This window comes from Vombatus ursinus, unplaced genomic scaffold (assembly GCF_900497805.2).
Source record: "Vombatus ursinus unplaced genomic scaffold, bare-nosed wombat genome assembly UNPS02011613.1, whole genome shotgun sequence".
In the NCBI taxonomy this organism is placed as follows: Eukaryota; Metazoa; Chordata; class Mammalia; order Diprotodontia; family Vombatidae; genus Vombatus; species Vombatus ursinus.
The window spans coordinates 2972091-2992721 of NW_020951391.1; the positions used below are offsets into that span (position 1 = coordinate 2972091).

General features: G+C 39.2%; 1 protein-coding gene across 2 annotated transcripts in view; it reads right to left on the reverse strand.

Annotated features, from left to right (window-relative positions):
- Window positions 1-7782: 7782 nt before the first annotated feature.
- The window catches only part of GPSM2 (G protein signaling modulator 2), a 54332-nt gene continuing 41483 nt past the window's right edge, over window positions 7783-20631 (reverse strand). For both annotated transcript variants that reach the window (XM_027856797.1, XM_027856798.1), the window contains 6 exons: window positions 20414-20540; window positions 17130-17200; window positions 14133-14309; window positions 13053-13212; window positions 10382-10599; window positions 7783-8615 (listed from right to left, as the gene is read on the reverse strand). In XM_027856797.1, coding sequence (XP_027712598.1) covers window positions 8376-8615; window positions 10382-10599; window positions 13053-13212; window positions 14133-14309; window positions 17130-17200; window positions 20414-20540 — 993 coding nt within the window. In that variant the 3' untranslated portion in view covers window positions 7783-8375. The remainder of the gene's footprint in view (window positions 8616-10381; window positions 10600-13052; window positions 13213-14132; window positions 14310-17129; window positions 17201-20413; window positions 20541-20631) is intronic.

Below are 20631 nucleotides of genomic sequence, written 5' to 3' on the forward strand. Positions count from 1 at the left end.
CACATACTGATGTGTGACCTCTGGCAAGTCACTTAACTTCTCAGTGCTCTAGGGTATCTCTCTAAAACTACATTGGTAGAGAAGGCTTGGATCTTCGTTAATAGAGGGGAGTTTCCTTTCAGAATTCCCTGTACCAAAGAAAAAAGAAATCACAGGTGTAGCACTTGTCTCTACCCTTAGTTTCCTTCTTTTTAAAGCATATTCATATGATGCTTTGGGTTTGCAAATACTTCATTATTTCTCAACATAGATATTGTTAATATTTAACTTTATTCATGTTTTCCTTTAAATAATTGCTCAAAGAAAATTTTCATTCCTAAGTTTGATTCTATTGTGTCTTGGTTACAAACATAGGAACACATTTTTTATTTTTGTGTCATGCCTAGTTCAGGGATGGGAAGCCTTGAGGCTACACGTAGCTTTCTAGGTCCTTGCTTGTGTTTGGCCTTTTGACTGAGTCAAAGTTTTACAGAACAAATCCTTTTATTAAAAGGATTTGGTCTGTGAAGTTTGGATTCAAAGGATTTAAGGATTTTTGGATTTAAGGACCTAGAGGGTTACGTGTGACCTCGAGGCTGCAGGTTTTCCACCCCTGGCCTACTTCATGACATTTACTACCTTTTCAGGAAGATGTGTAATGAAAAAATGTCGAGATGTACTTTGGTATAAACTTGTGGACGTGGAAAAGAGTGGAGAGGAGCAGTTCATCAGTATTGGTTCCCTCAAGCCCCCAACCAGTCTGTGTTGTTTCATAGACCCTTGGTCCTAGGATTTTAGCTGATTGCACCATAATTCTAAGTCATTTTTAAAAATGTTCATTGTTTTTTTAGAGACTCGTATCACTGGGGAGATATTTGAGTCAAATTGTTGTTGTTGAATGTATGCACCCTATACAGGATTGATTTTGTAAAAACAAGTTGAATGTATCGTTTCACAATATAGTTGGTGGCAGGGAGAACTGAGGCTTGTGTATTCTTAGCCACTATTTTCCATTATGGTTTCCTTTGTGGTTAAGGCACATCATGACAATTATGCTTTCAGAAAAATCATTGTGGGAGTAGGCTGAAGCTTTTGGAAAAAGTTTTAAGGAAGCACAGTTAATTCTCATCTATCAAGGTAGTTATGTTCTCTAAAGCCCCCACAAACACTAAGTTAGCCACTGCTTCTGGGGGAAATACAGGGATAAGTTCATGTGAGCCTCTGGTCACATTAACTTTAGCACTTTCTGGAGTGACCTCATACAGATGGGTGAATTTCCTGTTCCTTCTTTTGGAGGTATTGTGTTGTTGATTCATTGACATTAAACTCAGGGCCAGCAGCACTATCTCTGGTGCCTGAACAAAAGCTCATCTAACACATGTATTCTCTCCAAAAGGTGCCTCACAGCCTTCTTGCATTTAAGGACACAAGGCAGCTCTTCAGCACGATGTTTCAGGGCCATTTTAAACAGCAGATCATCAATAAAAAGCACAAAAAGGTGGAAAACAGGCACTAAATAGATGAGAAAAGGACCTTGATTACAGTAGCATGAGAGCTGAAATAAGAAGGCCAAGAGTAATCTTGTTTAACTTTAACTGGGGACATGTGCAACAGGCAACTCAGATGTTTTGCCACTCTGGGCACGACTGTGAAAACACCATGAGTACTGATTTTAGGGTTAAAAGTTAATTTTATTGAGTAGGTAAATTTGTGAATATGGAATTGAAGAGAATGAAGATCAGCTGTAATGTTTATAATATCTTTTAAGAACCAAAATGTATGCATAATAAATTTTTATTTTTGTATAAAGACTGAAGTGAAAAGTTTTGGTTTGTCACTATTTTCTAAATTTTACTCTATGTGAAGTTTCATAAACTAGGAAATATAGCAGAAAACGATTTGAGCTAGCAAGATATTTAATACTATAGTCAAAGCAGATACTTACATAGCTATGTGACTCTAGGCAAGTCACATAATCTCTCTGTGGCTCAGTAAAAAGAGGGAGCTGCATTCCATAGTTCCTGCTGGATTACATTGGTAATATAAAGAAATGTGGATGATTTATGTCGGTTTATTTTATATCCTGCAACTTTGTCGAAGTCGATTGTTTTGGTTAGGTTTTTAGTTGACTCTAGAAACTCTAAATAAACCATATCATCTTCAAAAAGTGATTTTGTTTCCTCTCTGTCTAAGCCTAGTCCTTTAATTTATTTTTCTTGTCTTATTGCTGTAGCTACCATTTCTAGTACAGTATTGGATAATTGTGGTGATAATGGACATCTTTACTTCATTCCTGATCTTACTGGAAAGTCCCCATTACAGATAATACTTGCTCTTACTTTTAGATAGACCTTACTTATTTTAAGAAAAGCTCCATTTACTCCTGTGCTTTCTGGTGTTTTTGACAGGAATGAATGTCATATTTTGTCAAGCCTTTTCTTCACCTATTAAAATATTATTTTTTTTGGATTTGTTATTAATTTGGTCAGTTATGCTTATAGTTTTCTTGATTTGAACCAGCTTTACATTTCTGGTATGAATCCAGCCTGATTGTAGTGCTTTGCTATGATATATTGCTGTAGCCTCTTTGCTAATATTTAAAATATTTGCATTATTATTCGTTAGGGAAATTGGTCCATAATTTTCTGTTTTGACTGTCCTTTGGTTTAGATATAGAGGCCATATTTGTGTCCTAGCAGTAATTTTGTAGGCTCCCTCTTACCTATTTTTTTTTCCAAATAGTTTATGTAGTATTGGAATTAGTTGTTCTTTAAATCTTTAGAATTCACTTTTAAATCTGATTCTTGGACTACTTTCTTTGGGAGTTCCTTTATGATGTGTTCAATTTCTTTTATAGTCTATTTCCTGTTCTCTTCATTTGGGTAATTCATATGTAAATATTCATGTTTCATTAGTCAGTTTTACTGGCTTATATAGTTGGGAGAAACAGCTCCTTAATAATTGCTTTTATTTATTAGTTGTAAATTCATCTTTTTAATTTCTTGTACTGGCATTTGGTTTTCTTTATTTTTCTTACTCAAATTAGCTAATGGCTTATCTGTTTTTATTCCCTTCTCCCCCAAGAAAAAAGTTTCTAGTTTTATTTTTTAAGTGATTTTTTTTTTAACTTTCAGTTTTGTTAATCTCCATTTTCAGGATTTGTGTTTATTGTTTTTGATTTGTTGGGATTGGGATTTAATTTTTTAGGGATTTTTAATTTGTTGGTTTTGTAGTTTTTATTAGTTTTGTGCCCAATTTCTTGATCTGCTTCTTTTTTTTTTTAATTAATGAAAGAATTTAGAGATACACATTTTCTCCCAATTACTCTTTTGGCTGCATTGGCATTGCACACATTTTGGTGTGGTGTCTCATTGTTGTGATTTTCTTTAATGACGTTATTATTTCTATAGTTTGTTCTTACACCTACTCAGTGTTTAGGTTTAAGTCATTTAGGTTCCAATTAATTTTTAATCTTTGCCTCAAAGTTCCTATATTGAATATAATTTTTATTGGATTATGGTTAGGAAAAGATGCATTTCTGCCTTTCTGCATTTGTGAGGTTTTGTGTTCAGTTTTTGTGCATGTCCTATGTACAGCTGTGAAATAGGTGTATATTCCTTATTGTTCTTATTCAGTATTCTTTAGACGTCTTAGCATAGCTAACTTTTCTAAAATTCTCTTCAGATCCTTAACTTTATTTATTTATTTATTTATTTTTGGTTCAATTTGTCTAGGTCTAAGAGGGATGAAGGGCAGCTAGGTGGCCCAGTGGCTTGGGCCTGGAGTCAGGAATACCTAAGTTCAAATCTGGCCTCAGACACGAGTTGTGTGACCCTCAGCAAGTCACTTAATCCTGTTTGCCTCAGTTTCTTAATCTATGAAATAAGATGGAGAAGGAATGGCAAACCACTGCACTGTCTTTGCCAAGAAAACCCCAAATGGGGTCACAAAGAGTCGAATATGACTGAAACAGTAAATTGAGGTCCCCTGCTGTTATATTTTTACTCTCTATTTCTTCCTGTAACTCATTTGTTTAACTTTTCCTTTAAGAATATGGCTGTCACTCCATTTGGTACATTGCAGATATGTTTAGTATTGATATTAATTCATTGCTTATGGTACCGTTTAGAAGAACTTCTCTCTTAGGTCTGTTTTTTGCTTTTGCTAAAATCATGATTGCTACTGCTGCTTTTTTTAACCAGCTCAGATAAGAGTGAGGTTCTAGCGTCATATGCTTCTTCCTAGTGTCCCCTTTATCTTATGTAAACTCCTTTTTGTATACCTCATTTATGAGTAATTTCCCCCATTCTTCCTCTCCCTTCCCCCCATCCTAGTGCATTCCTTTCCCCTACTTATTCCACTCTTCTTTTGAGATCATCCAGACATGACAGAATCACAACCAGGATTTCTCCACGATCCCTGGTAATAATCATGGTTTTCTTATTTTACTAAACTGTAAGCTCAGGGAATGAGACTGTATGTTTTCCCCCAGGTCTGGAATGCTTTACCTCTCAGCTTCTGTGGCTTTCTACAAGTTTCAGCTAAAATCTCACCTTTTGCAAAAAGCCTTTCCCAGTCTCCCTTAACCTTAGTGCCTTCCCTCTGATATTACTCCCAGTTTATCCTGTACATAGCATGTTTGTACAGAGGTTTGCATGTTTTCTTCTCCATTATTAGACTGTGAGCTCCTTGAAAGCAATGAATTTTTTGTCTTTCTTTGTATCCCTCTTTCTTACCACAATGCCTGGTACATAGTAGGTCCTTAATAGATACTGGTTAACTGAATTAGGGTGGTGGCTATGGCAGTGGAGAGAAAATAATGTACATGAGAAATGTTTTGAAAATAGAAATCCCAAGACTGGGCAATAGCTTGGCTATGTGGAGTGAGAGTGAGGAGTGAGGCGACACTGAGTTTGCAGATCTGGGAGACTAAGAGGATGGTAATACCTGTGACTACAACAGTACAGAAGCAGGAAGGATTTGGGAGGGGAAATATAATGAGTTCTGTTTTATGTATGTTGAATTTGAGACGCCTAGAGGACATCGTTGGTGATGCAGGCAGGACTGGAGCTCAGAACAGAGAAGGTTCTGACATACACATCTGGGATTCATCTACATAGAGGACCATTAATACAAAAGGAAAAGAGAACCCAGAACAGAGCCTCGGGGGAAACACTTGTGGGTAGTGGGCCTTCCAGGTATGAAGATCCATCAAAGAGGAATGAGGAGCAGAGAGGTAGGAGAACCCGAAGATAGTCGTCTAACAAAAACCCAGATTAGAGAGTACCCCCGGGGAGGCAATTAGCATTTTAACATCAGAAGCCAAATTGCAAAGGATTTAGAATCTAGACAAGAGAAAGTGAAGACTGCAAATAGAGTGTTTTCTCAACATGTTTAGCAAAGAAAGGGAGGAGAGATAGAGGATGATAGCTGGTGGAGATGGTAGAATCAAATGAGGGTTTTTTTTTAAGGATTAAGGAAACATAAGTATGTTTTTAGGTGGAAGGGAAGGAACCCCAGTAGATAGAGAGTGAAGAGTGTAGATGATAGTGAGGTCTTCTGAAAAGACAGGAAGGGATGGGACCACGGGTGCATGCAGAGGGAAATAGGCCACCTTTTCATCCAAGACCAAAATAAAGGATAGTAGGAGATGCATGAGTGGCGTGAGATGAGGGGGAAGAGGGAGTTATCCGTTACTGCTTTCCTCCCCTGCCCCACCTCCTTTGAAAGTGTCCTTCAAGTCCTCAGCAAAATGTGTTGTGGCAAGTGTTATGAAAGGTTTGGAGTAGAAGGATTGCCTTGATGAATGAGGGCCTAGTTGAGATTAGATGACAGTTTTGTGTAGACACAGTCCACAGTTTCATGAATTTGTCCCAAGTCTATTCAAAAGCACGTGGATAGAAGAGGCGACAAAGGGTAGGAATAATTGAGGGTGGGCATTTGGCAAGACCGAGTAAGTAACAGGATAAGGCAGCAAAGAATTGAAGAGCAAAAGACAGTGTGGAGTTGAACTGGTTTGCAGAAAAGAGTTGATGTTGGGAAGGGAGGAAAGTATAGTCATTGCAAGGGTGGTGATCTGGGAAAGAAGAGTAGCAGGAAAGATCACCATAAGGACAGGGATTTAGGGGGTCATAAGGCATACAGAAAGATGGGAATGATTATGGGATAAAGGAATTTTTGGAGTTCACGAACATGGAAACTAAACATTTAGGGGTGAGTACAAGATAGAGTTGTAATTTCAAGGGGTGACTAGGGTTAAGACTGCAAAGAGCCAGAACACAGATGAAGGAATGGCACAACAGAGCTGGAGAAATTTGAGATGGCAGTGGGGACAAGGACAGGAAATGACCAGAAAGGGTTTATTTCAGATTTTGTTTGTGTAGCTAACAGGGATGATGGTGACATCTAGGGTGTGACTGAGGTAGAGGAAAGATGGAGGGACTTGAGGTTGAAAAACTAAAAGACCAGGATATTCAGAGGAACAAAAAACAAAGTCATAAACTGAAGTTCTTAAGAATGAGGGCAGGAGTTACAGACTGTGAAATCTAGTATTGAACTCCTTTTGAGAAAGGATGGAGAAAGTAACCGCAGAAAGCTGGCATATTACAGCAGTAAGGATTTGAACAGTGAGACAGAGAGAATGAACCTCAGACTTAGAGGTTGTAGTGATTGAAGGCCTACAAGCATCAGAGCTTGATGAGGGTGACTCTTGAACCAGTGGAACGCGAGTGGAGTCACTCTCATAGGGGAGGGGGTTGGCCAACTATGTGTGATGATTTCTGGAGAGCTGGGATGAAATCTAAGACAGAGCAGGAGCTGCCAAAGGATTTGGAAACAGTGGAGGGATAGAGACAAGAGTGGAAGGAAAGGCAGCAGAAAGAAAGGATCTTCACTTCAGAAGGTGACTCAATCACAAAGAAAAGGGGAACAGGAACTTGGAATCTGCTAGTCAGAGGAAGGCAAAAGAATGGGTTTACTGAAAGCTCAGCACTTCAGGATTTTGTGATGACCGAGCAGTACTAGTACAGGATGGCTTATCACTCTAAGCAAACTCTGTGAAGCTAAGGCTGGAGGTAGTATGTGCAGGTGAAGAAACAACCTTGGAGGGGATGCGGGGGGGCCATCTGGATCAGTAAATGCCCAGTAATCAGCCCGCCTCTCAGTGCCAACTTTGTGACTTTGTCCCAGTATGGCAGGGGATGCGGCACAGAAAGCTCACACACAGAGCAAGCAGCAGACCTGATAGAACTGCTGGTACCTGGATATGTGAAAACCTCAGGTGACGATGAGACATGGTGTAATCGAAAAGTGTATACTGAGGTTTGAATTTCTTCATATATAAAACTGATAAAATGGGGTAGCTGTATTACCCAAAAGGATTGTGAGAAGGAAAAAAAAAGTGTGATTATGTAAAGCTCTTTGGGAACCTTAAAACACCATATACATATCATTCATTATTATTATCATCTACACAGCCCATCTACTTTAGGATTCATTCAGTCACTCAAGAACTTACCAAGATTCTAAGAGCAGGTACCTAGCTGTCTTAACAGATTCTTCACATTGAGCTGTTTTTCCTGCAATTAAAACCCACTGATTCTAGATCTCAACTTTGGGGTCAAGAAGAACACTCATAATACTTCTTCCATGTTATATAGCCCTTCTGGGATCTGGAGACAGTGAACATAAGCATACACCATCACTGAAAATGATGCCTAGACAACACAGGAGTTTCATCAGAGAAGAATATGTTGCAGTACATGTCACAAATGTATACAAAATATGGAAAAAATGCCCCAAAACTTAATAAGAGAGGAAAGTTTATTCCTCCAGAGTTTCCTTTGTACCAGCTCTGGCTTTAAGACAAAGTAAAGATAATGGAGCAAACTAAGAGGGAAAAAAAATTCAAGATCTGTACAAAACATAATGTTTCTTACAAACAATCTTTTTACATTAATTAAGTACATTATTTTGAAGAAGCACCCTACCCCCCAACACAGGCAAGTATAAAAAAGTACCATTGCCAATCATTAAAATAAAAAAAAAACTCTAGTGAGAAGATAAATTCCTAACCTATACCTTCCTATTTTACAAAAATACAGAGAAATTTCAGCAAATTGTCAAAAAAATACAAAACCTAAGCAGTGACCACATGCTGATGCTGCACCTACAAATATACTAAAGTACTATTCAAACAGATAATCAGAGGAATGTTAATTCTTCATCACTGTACCATTAAAAAATTAAAATATTTACATAATTCTAAAAAGACCCTTTAAGCTATATAATCAATTCTACAAGCTATATAATCAATTCTACTACAATGCTACAAAATTTCCCTTTCAGGTAAAGGTAAATTTATTTTCCCTGCAGTAACTATGAAATAATGTACAGTATTAATGGTTTCCTGATTTTCCTTCTGAATTTTCAAATTCCAACAAGGCACTGCTTTGCAAAAGATCTTTTAGTCCAAATTTGGTCTCTCTGTTCTGGTCACGCTGTAAAAGAACTCTCTGTTCATCCATTCTTTTTGCCTGAGACCGTAAAATAAGGGTAAAAAAGTCCTCATCTGGTACCGTTGGTCCCCTAGTAGCAGCAGGTGGTGGAGCACACCTTTGATCATCTAATCTGGAGCCCTAAGATACAGGAAAAGGGGATTAAAATGTTACCATGGCAAAGGAAAACCACACTTTACTGGGTTGGGGGACATTATTTTGCTAGTCTATTCACTGTTCACTGGCAACCATATCTGAAAGTGAATTAAGTTTTCAGTTTTCAAGATATTTGCTAAGGAATCAGAGAAAATGAAAATATGCATGTAGAAACAACTTGATCAATTCAGTACTTTCAAATGTTAAAGTTAACAGTCAAATGCTTGTTAAGTGGGATGAATCACAACCACTGGATACATTAGGCAATAATCAGAATAATGAAGGTGAGCACAGTTACGCTATCTGAGCTTCTCGGGCGGAGAGACTGAGCTGCTATTTTCCATACTTCTAATGGAGGGTTAGGTTTACTATAAGTACAGGGAAAACATTTTGGGGGCTCTGCATGGCTTTCTGTGTGAAATCTGTTCTTCATACTGGCATTGTTGTTATTACACCTCAGCTTTTAAAGGTCTGTTGATAATACATACCCTCCAAAATGCTTTATGTTTGGAGCAGCTGGGTGGCACAGTGGGTAGAACACTGGCCCTGAAGTCAGGAGGACCAGGGTTCAAATCCAGCCTCAGACACATAACACTCACTAGCTGTGTGACTCTGGGCAAGTCACTCAACCCCAATTGCCTCACCAAAAAAAATGCTTTATCTTTGTGGTGATTTGGATAAGTATGATAAACCATATAATCCTGCTGAGGAAACTAGTCTTAACTCTTAGCTCTATGGCTTTAAGTTTTTTATTTTTAAAACATTAAAAGTTTTTTTTTAATTATTTAAAAAAAAAACCCCAAGCCTTTTTAAACAACCACAGTTTAGTCCCTGGTAACAGCTCCGGAGCAAGATGGATACAACAAAATACTTGGCTACAGCTCAGGTAGCTGAAATTATGTTGATGAAGTCCTTTAGAACATGCCCCAAAGGCTGTGGGACTGAGTGGGTCTGAATTAGCAGGCAGGCCCCTGAAAGCATGTACTGAGGCTGTTACAACAAGGGCCAGATCATTCTGAATAAAGGATTGAGCTTGGAATGACCCCAGCAGCACATCTGAATGTGCTACTAGTTTGGATATTAACTTGGACTTTTATTGACAATAGTACAAAATTCATGTAAAAATATGCACATTCAGATGACTTGCATAATTTTCAGTTTCCTTTAAAACAATCTAGATGGGGTCTGAGACTGTGGCAAAAAACTTGGGAGTGTTCCTTGGCTAAAAGATGTTTCATTGTCACACTGTCACGTTATTTCCAGTGGTCACATCTGTTGTCACTATTTGTGGTGTAGGGTGTGCCTGGATAAGTAATGATGTCTGAGGTGTGCTCTTTAGCCATTACTCGAATGAGGGAGCGATACAGTGAAAAGAGCCCTGGATTTTGAATCAAAGGGCCCAGGTTCAAATCTAGCCACTTTAATCTGTGTAGCTTTGGGCACGTCTGTTCACCTTCGTTGGGGTCCTCAGTTTACTCATTTGTGAAATGAGGAGGTTGGCTCAGATGACCTCTGAGGTTCCTTCGACCTCTGAATCCATGACCCTACAGTTTCCTTTGTCTCAGTATTCAGCTGCATCACACTCAAAGGGTCTGGAGGTCAAATGGAGTAACCTTTTCCTAAAACAATGCCCAAATCAAAAAAACCCAGTCCTTTATAGTGTCCTGGGTAATTTTTATAAGTGTAATATTTCCGTCAACATACACTGGCATCAAGGGCTATGTATGTGACAAAAAAAATTTAAGACATACTTGGCATTTTACAAGGATGTCAAAGAAGTCATCATCTGGCTCTTTGTTTTCACTGGCAATCAGGTGGCCAAGCACTGACTGATTATTGTTGTGGGTTAGACGAAGACCCGGCAGATTGCTAAAACTGGCCCGTTGGTCATCTAGACGACGGCTCTGTGAGCTAGCAAGCAGATCCAAAAATTCATCCGTATGGGGGGAGACAACAGAAACAGATAGAGCTAGGAAGGAAAAGGAAACACAAACCGTTATAAGTACACAAGAATAAAAAACATGATCACTTCCCTCTAGGAACATACTCCCCTCAAAATACTGCTGGAGCCAAACCTCAGTTATCCCAATGAATGGATGGAGGAAAAGGTGTGGCTAATCAGAATCTAAATCTTTACTCATATTTGGCTTTGGAATGTAGTAAAACATGCTCAGACACAGACTTGCTCATAGCCCTGCTCTGTGCTCAGCCACAGCACTAATTTCTTAGAACCTGAATTAGGGATTGTGGGGAAAGGGACAAGATATCACTCCAAACCCACTGCAGGAGAAAGAGGGTCTGGGTGCAAAAAACATTCCTATTCAGCACTGAAAGCCCTTTCATTCTTACTACATGTTACTGCCCTTCATGAACTCTTAAGATCCAGCCAACCCAGCCTTACCATTCATCATACACAAAACTCCATCTGAACCTCTGCCCTAGTTTGTCCCTCCCTCGTGCCTGGAATACTCTCTCTCCCTTTCTCTTCCTAGATGATCCCCTGTTTCTTCCCAGATTCAGCTGAAGCACAATCTTCTCCAAGAAGCCTTTCTAATGACCTTCCCCCTGAAAAACCTGCTGTGTACACACCTTCATGTATGCCTCATCCCCTCTAATAAATCCTACACTGAAGGCAGGAGCCGTCTTACTTTTGCCTTTGTATCCCCAGCACCTGCATGGTGCCTGTAGGTGCTTCATAAATGCTTGTCCATCGACCTGGGACAAATCACTTCTCTGGGTTTGAGAGGCAGTCTGAAGTATGGACAGAGTGCTGAGGTCAGAGACAGGAAGACCTGGGTTCAGCTCTCCAGAACTTATGGGCTGTGTCACAGAGCTGGGCTGGGATCTGTGCTGGTGGAACTGAACAGCCTGGATCTTTTCTAGAGGTATTGTATTCTAGTTAACCTCAGACGTGAACTCTTCTGGGGCAGTGAGGTGCTCTCTCCTACTTACTGTGGACAGGAACAAAATTGGCCATTTTTGTTCTGTCTTTTCTAGTCCCAAGATCATCCTTGTTGACAGCAGAGAAAAAAGGATAAACTAAGCCGAGCAGTGCAGCCGCCTTCTTTTCCTCACTTATCCCTTCCAAGCAATGGTCCTCAACCCGACTTGGGTGGTTCTCCCATTGCCCTGCAGTGTAGCTTTAAAACCACCTTGTGTGGTCCTTGGCTCTCCTTGCCTACTCCAAACACCTTGTGATTTTCAGTAGTCCTGACACACTGTATACAAGACTGTGCCATGCTTCTGTAGTCATCCTCCGTTACCTGAGAAGACACTTTTCTGTACTTGTCCTAAAATCTGAAGCTGGTTGATTAGTTCTTGGGCATCCAGGGTTCCCTAAAACAAATATTCCTGCTCTTCCTCATCAGAATTGTTTTTTGTGTATTCAGGACTTCATTTTTGAGGACTTCCCATTTCTTGTTGGGCTGACTTCCCCTGTTTAACTTTAGGCCACAGAATCCTCTGAAACTGGCTCTTCTAAAATCTCGGGTGCCTGTCAGACTATCCCTACTTTCACTTTATTTTGATGCCATAAATTCTAATATATAGTGTTCAATTCTTAATGTTCTGATCCTTGCCACTCTAGCAACCATATTCTCCCTTAGCAGTGGAAATCAGATCCGGAATAGCAATTTGCCTCATTGGTTCCTCCACCTTCTTAGGTATCATTAAGGCAAGTCAAGAAATCAGGTGCTATTTTGGGTGGAGAGGAAGCGTCAGCCATGTCTAGACCAGAGGTGTCAAACTCAGGCCACAGAACCAGGTTAAAATGTAATTGGGAAATGTTTAACAGAGTAATTAAAAATACAATACAATATATATAGATGTTTGTGGTCTTTTTAATATGCAGACAACAGGGATCTGTTTCTATTTAAATCTGATACAACTTAAGTCCCTATTACTACTATATCATGAATCTTAGCGAGGCTAGTGATGTGTTTCTCAGAAGATTCTTCATCTATTTCTTCTTTCTGTCCAGGAACCCTGTAGTATATACTCCCCTGTCAAAAATGCTTGTTTCTTCCTCCAGCGACCTTCACAGAAATGATGTCCATCCTATTTCCCCTCCTTCTTTATTCAAGTACATACACGTTTTCAAAACAGTATTCCTACCCTTTAATGAATCCTGTTCTTTTAAAGAAAGTATTCTCTTCCAGGACCACATTCCAATCATGGAATCCCATCAGGTCTCAGAGACAGTGATAAGGCCAAATATGTTGTGTCAGGCTCTCTAGGTCACACTGCTTGTTACCCATGCTTTGTGCGTTTGTGAATGAAAATGTCATGCTGGCTTTTTTCTTCTGTTTTGTTTCCTGTGAGTTTCTGGGTGTCCCTAATTTTCACTCTTTCCACTACAGAAATAACCCTGTCCCTAGGTGTCTCAAGGGCACTGATGTGATGGAAACAGCTTAAGTGACTTACATTTTCTCTTTGTTTTGGGGGGAGTGGAGGAGGTCGTGGCTGAAGTCATGTGGAAGTTCTTGTCCTTTAAGCAGCACCTCTGGTCATCCATCCTATTACTTTGAAATCGGCTTAGCAAATCAAAGAACCCTTCATCTCCAATTGTATCAGCACTGATTTTCTGAAAGGTTAAGAGAAAAACAAATGTAACTTGAGAATTCCACATTCTTCTTAAAACAGACCTTTTTCAGGTTCTGGCGGCAGTGAAAGGACAGTGGTGCCATGGCCAGAACAAGAGCTAGAGATACAGACTTTGAATCCTGTGCATGATGCCAAGGGAACAAATCAGGGGGTTGACAGTCAAGTAGGCAGAGAAGAAAATAGAAGCCAGCCCAAAACAACTGCTTTGGAGAGTGCCCTGAAGGCACTAGAGTGGTGTGGGGTCTGGTGAGAAGATAGAGGCCAGTGGGAGGAGGGAATTAAAAGACCACATTTTACAGAAACCAAGGGGGAGAAAGATCAAGAAAGGAAGGGGTGAGAGGTGAAATACTGCAGAAAGGTCAAGGAGCATGAGAAGTAAGAAGAGGTCCCCGGATCTGAAGATCAGATCATCCTTACTGCACTGTGCTTTGTAAACCTTCAAGCTACACAAGGAGGTGCTGTGACCAAAACCGTGGCCAGCGTTCTGGTGAGGAGCTATTCCAAAAGTAGCCAGGCTGGGCCCCAGATAAACACCATGTCTGTCCAGAGACCCAGTCTCTGCTCCATGCCATCATGGGGTAATGTATTAAGACTTTAACAAAGGTTAAGAGAAAGGATGGCACAATGGATAAAGCTGACTTTGGAATGATGAAGAGCTGGGTTCAAGTCCCACCACTGACACCTACTAGTAATGTAGCCAAAGGCAATTAACCTGAAAGTACCCCAAAGAGTCTTCTAAGACCTGCTGATCTGTACTGGGAGAGGACGTTTTCTCTCTGGCAGTTCCTAGACCAATGAAATCACAGGTCCAGAATAAAACCAAAGCAAAAAGACTTTCACAGAAGTGATGCTAATACACATCTTCATCCCTGCCCAAACCAAAAGTCACAATAAACATACCCTCTGAGAGCTTGGAAGTCGGCGATCAACAGAATTACTAGCATCTTGCAGAACTTTAGTGGAAGAATTATTTTTGTACTTCTTCCCCTTGAGTCGGTTTACAAAAAGCAACTTTGCAGATGGTTTGGCAATAAGAGGTTTCTGCTTAGCAAGAAGTTCACTATTCCAGTTCTGAACCTACAAAATTAAACCCAAAGATGAGAGGTCAAGAAGAAAAAGTAGACTCTAATTTCATACAATGGCAGCCTTATAATTAATTTCATTAACAATAGTCATTAATGGTTCAATATCAGTTTGGCTGTCAATTCCTAAGACTGTAGCCGAAAAATGTGTTTGACCCTGGGCTACTGACATTTTTTAATCAACGTTACATGTTTGTCAGTGACTTAAATAAAGACAGAGGTGGCATAACTATACAATTTGCAGGGGATACAAAACTATTTGGAGAGGTTTTGGACTACAGTTGGAATAAAAAAGATCCTGACAGGATAGTCTTGGGTTGAACCTAGTACGACGAAATCTGAGAGCACTAAGTGCAGCTACAGGAGCTAAGGCAAACTTGGGATGTGCTAAGAGAGGCAGAGAATCCAGGGCCAAGGAGGCAGCGGCCCCCACACCCCTGCCCTGGTCAGAGGGCACTGGGAGCACAGCCTCCAATGGTAAAGAGCACCGCAGCCAATGCGGACATGAATGAGATGGAGAGCATTCAGAGGACAGTAACCAGGAGGGTGAAGGGCCCTGAGACCATGTCACGTGAGGAGCAGTTGTTTAGCCAGGAGAAAAGACAACTAAGACATGATAGCTATGTTCCAATATTTTAAGGCCTGTAATGTAGAAGATGGACTAGAGTTGTGAGGATCAAATGAAATAATATTTGTAAAACACTTGGCACAGTGCCTGGCAGACAGTAGGCACTATATAAATGCTAGTATTACATATATAAATTATAAACATCTTAATGTCAATAACCATCATCATCCTTCTTGACCTATCTGCTGTATTTGACACTCAAATCAACAAATATTTATTAAGCACCTACTGTCTGCCTGGCACTGTGCTAAATGCTGGGAACACAAAGGCAAAAAGTTTTGCCTCTGCTGTCAAGAGCTCACAGTCTAATGGGAGATACAACACACAAACATCTACATGCAGATAAGACACAGGATAAATTGAAGATAAGCTTAGAGGAAACTAGAAAGTTCTCTCTGGGTTGTGTGACGTCCTCTCCTGGTCGGCTGGCCCCCTCAGTCTCCTTTGCTGGCTCTTCAACCTCATCATGTCCACTAGCTGAGCATTCTCCCAGGCTCTGTCCTGGGCTGCCGTCTCCTCCCTCTCCAGCCCTTCCTTCTTGGAGACCTCCTAAGCTCCTCTGGGTTTAACTACCATCGCTGCAGATGACTCCCACAGGACATACCCAGCTAGCTCTGCTCTCTCCCCTGATTCAGTTCCATATCACTAATCACCTCCTGGGCACTTTCACTGGATGTCCTGGAGATATCTTAAACTCAGCAGGTCAAGAACTGACCTCACTATCACGCCTGCTAAACCATCCCTTTCTTCCAAACGTCCCTATCTGCTGAAGCCACAATGATCCTGGTGTCTCAGGCTCAAAACCTGGGCGTTGTCCTCGCCTAACTTTCCCTTACGTCATAAATCTAATCAGTTGCCAAGTCTTGCCATTTCTACTTGCAACATCTCTTGACTCTGCCCCCTCCTGTCCACTTATGCAACTACCACCTTCATCACGTCTCCCAAGATGATCCCAACAGCCTCCTAACTGGTCTCTGCATCAAGTCTCTCACCACTCTAGTCCGTCTTATACAACAGTGTGCCTAATCAATTTTCCTTAAGTGCAGATCTGAACATATAATCCCCCTCCTCAACCAACTCCATTGGCTTCCTATCCTCTTTTGTATAAAATATACATTTAAAAAATGAGCAAATTTAGAGACTTCTCCACTCCAAATGTTCATATTTGTGCCCAACCTGTGTAGAGCCTTCTGAGCTCCTACTGTTCTGATCAGCCTAGTGATGTCATTTTGGTCCTCTTCAAAAATGAAGGCGAACAACCAGCCAATATTAAAAAAATTAGCTTTTAAAGCCCTCTACAGACCGGTCCCAACCTACTGTTCCAGCCTCACTGGACATTACTTCTTCTCCCTCCACATTCTGTAATCTAGCCATAATGACATTTACTCTAGATAATATGCACTATTTAATTATCCTTATTCCATAACCATGGATAGTAGACAGTCAGCCAAATCAGACTCGATTGAGATGATCTCCCTTGCCTTAGTGAACTTTGCTTTCCCCCCTTCTTTTTAATTTGTTATGAGCTGGCTCACTGGGTAGGGGTAGGAGAGGGCTATATTTGGAAATGAACTTGATGTAAAAACAAAAGATATTAATGGAAATTAGAAAAAAATTTAATGAATAGTCATTTTCTTACTAATCTTAAGAAAAGCTGAAGAAAACAATTTATTGTAGTTTATAGACACCTTTCCCACAATTATTCTTTTAGCAACAACATCTCCCAAGGTAAAGTTTCTCTTGTCAAAGTAAACTTAACTTAGGGGAAGATGTAGGAAACTGTCTCTTTAAGCTGTACCTTGAATTTTAAAAACTATTTTTAACACTAAAGGTTGTTTCATTCCAAAAATACAAGTAAGCAAATTGTCTTTTGCTTAAGTTATTTTTCATTAAAAATATCTATTGCTATATAATCAATTACTAACAAATTTAACCTTTGCATTACTAATTCCTCAGTTCTTGAAAAGTCTCGGCGACTATGTCACTAAGTTATTTTTTCAGTTGTCAACTCCTTTATGAGGACAGATTTTTAACATAACCCACAGTTGTAAGGCTGTAAATTTACACAGGTTCATATTTTTTTTGGTTAATCCACTGAAATTACTTAAACTGAGTGTTTACTTTATTAAGCACTGTCATTACTAAAATTCTCAGAATTAAAAAAAAAAGATTAAAAAAATTGCCAACCTTCTCTGGTGTTAACTTCATAAGTTCCATATTTTCCATACTGTGTCGGCGTCCTACCTTAGGGCGTGTATCTTTAGGGGAAAAAATGTAAAATAAAAATAAACCATGCTGGCTCCAGCAAGGCCGTTCAAATGATAAATTCAGCACATCAGTTCTACTCACCTTTCAAGAATGATGTAGGTTCCAGAATGTCAGAAAGGAAATGTGTATGAAACAAAAACAGGCCAAACTCTTCATTCAATTGAGAGGGTTTAAGAAGAATCATTTTCTATTCTAACTAACTATATAAAAATAGATTGTTCACTCCCTCTAAAGTGCTTTGATTTGGAGAGTTTACATTATGACTTCAAACTCCACCCTCTAAAATTTACCCTCTAATTTAGAAAGGCATTTTACAATAACTGGTTCTTATATTATACATACTGTTTCTAAAAAAAATGAGTTATAGTGGTTTTAGTTAAGTTTTTAATATTTAAGGAAACATTTAAGGAAAAGGGGCTGAAAACTTTCAGCTGAGAAAAGCAAAAGAATTAAAATGATGAAGCATTACCAAGTCACGATTCATTTTTGTGCTATTTTTTTCCACTATAAGATCCTACACAGTGACAGTGACTACCAGAAAACAAGCTAAGACATTCAGAAACTAGGGTCTCTACCATAGGTATCTTTGCTTCTGTCTTCTTACCAACTTCTAAAGCTGCCTGTAGTCTGGCTTCTGACCTAATCATTCCGCTGAAACTACCAGTGATCCACCTCTTAACTGTCTAATCTAATAGCATCTTCTCAATTCTTATCCTTCCCAACCTTTCCGAAACATATGATAGGGTCAATCGTCCTTGCCTGGATAATCCCTCCTCGGGCTTTTGTGAGAATGCCTTCTCTTTCTTCTCTTCCTAACCATCTGTCTGCTTCCTCATCCAATCATGAGTGCCCCCGAGGACTCTGTCCTGGGCCCTTTTCTCTTCTCCCTCTTACCATGTCACTTGATGACTCATTCCATTAGTTCCCAAGAGTTTAACTGTCATCTCTTTACAGACAATCCCCAGATTTTCATGTCCAGCCCTAGTCTCTTCCCTGACCTTGAGTCACAAATCATCAGCTACAATTGGACATGTTGAATTGGGATCTCCTGTAGGTATCTCAAACTTAACATATCTATAGAACTCTTATCTTTCCACCCAAATCCTCCCCTCTTCCCAATTTTCCTTTTATTGTTAATGGAAGGAAGGAAGGATTTATAAAGCATATGCCAGGGCACATATTACAGAGCGCTGTAGAAATAGGATCTCATTTAAGCCCGTCACCCATATGGACAACCTTTCTCTGATGTATCTAAATCTGTAACAAAGTCTGGCTTCTGTCTTTACAGATTCTCTCATGTATCTCCCCTTCTCTCCACATACTTCACCTCTCACCTAGACTATTAGAATAGTCCTTCTCTTACCTCCAGGATCAGTACAAGGTGCTCTGTTTGGCATGGAAAGCCCTTCACAGCCTTGCCCCACCCTCCCTCCAATCTTCTTACACTTTATCCCCTTCCACACCCTCTGTGATCCAGCTTCACAAGTCTACTTGCTATTCCTCACACAGGACCTTCCATTTCCCACCTTCTTCCAACAGCTGTCCCCCCACGCTGGAATCCTCAGCCCACCAACCCCAACAGCTCAAATCCCATCTTCTGCGGAAGGTTGTTCCTGGTCCCCTGACTGCTAGTGCCTTCCTCATGAGATTATTTTTCTGTCTATTCTGTACGTATCTTATATCTACACAGTCATTTAAATGTTGTCTCCCCCATTAGAATGTAAGACCCTGGGAGCAGGAACAGGGTTTTTGCCTTTTTAAAACTTCAACACTTCATACAATGCTAAGAACATAGCAAGCACTTAATAAATGCTTGTAATTGACTGAAACTATATATGCACTAAACTAAAGAAAAGGATACTGGGATACTTCTAAGAAGATGGAAATAGCTATAGAAATTCCAAAAAGAAACAGGAACACAGAATTCACCAAAATGACAAAGAATAGATTAGAGAAAAACTCTGAGGAAAGAAACATATTTAATGAAATAGAGGGGAAATCAAAGAGAAATGAACATGGAGCCAGCATAAGAAACAAAATGAGAAATTATGAAAGATACATTTAACTGAATAATAGATATTCTAGAGAAATTTTAAAAATTTGAATTCTGAGATGAAGTCCAAGGAAGATTTAAAGACATGAATGCAGCTAAAAAGAACTCAATAGAAGATAATAAAAAAAACCTTGTAAAAAAAAAAATGGAAAGTAACAGATGATGTGAAGACATGCAAGTAGCTAAAAGTAGCAAAAAAAAAAAAGCAATAGAGCAAAAAACAGGAGATAATTCAGAGGGGAAAGGAATTAGGAGAAAAAGTCCTAAGTTTCAGTAATTTTAAAGTTTACAATATATTTTCCCAAGTGATTGTTCCTTCCTTGAACTTGGAGGGGATTGAATCTAAATTGTTCTTAATGCTTCTTTGTGAAATATCTTGAACACAACAACACACAGATGGTACTTAATAAATGTGATGCTGAACTTGTCTTCATGAACAGATCTTTTCAATAATTTTAATACATAAAAATGATAAGGTTTTTTTTTTCCCCCTAAGAGTTTTAATGTTAGCCAAATCATTTAGCAACTAGAACTTTCCTAGATTCCCTGGGGGGAAAAGGGATTATACAATTCAAACATCTTAAAGCAATAATAAAATTCTCACATTGTGTATTTTAGAAGTGAAAAGGGAAACAAGGATTAGGAAAAAAAAGAAACCAAAACAACTCAATCATATAATGTACTATAAAATAAATTTTTTTTTTAAATACAGTAATAATGGGGCAGCTAGGTGGTGCAGTGGATACAGCACCAGCCCTGAAGTCAGGAGAACCTGAGTTCAAATTCAACCTCAGACACATAACACTCACTAACTGTGTGACTCTGGGCAAGTCACTTAACCCCAACTGCCTCATATAAAAACAAATAAATAAATAAATACAGTAATAATGATTTGACACCGATACTGATAAAAGCAAGTCAGGTAAAAAAAGTCACATCTATGTAAATAGGGAACTTAAGCAGATTTTGAATTCGTGAAAATGTTGCGTCTTATATTCAGAAGCAAAAATAATCCTGCTAAGCATTAAAATTCATAATGTGGAAAACATAAGCTTCAAACTTTCATGATCTTACACTTGCATATATAAACACAGACACACATATAATTCCAAATAATAACAAAACCAGTTTAAGAAAAAAATGCACTTACCACACAAGTTGTCAATTTCATTGTTTTCAGACATCATTGAATTATTTGTGCTATAGCTGAGACCAAGCACCATTTGAAGATCCGAAAGATTCAGCCTAGCTGTTAGCTCACCACTTCTGTCCCCAATCTACAACCAATAAGTACTTCAATTTTAGGAATGTTAAAGATTAAGAATACATTTTTGATTATTTGAAGGGTCAATAATTTGACAGAATTCC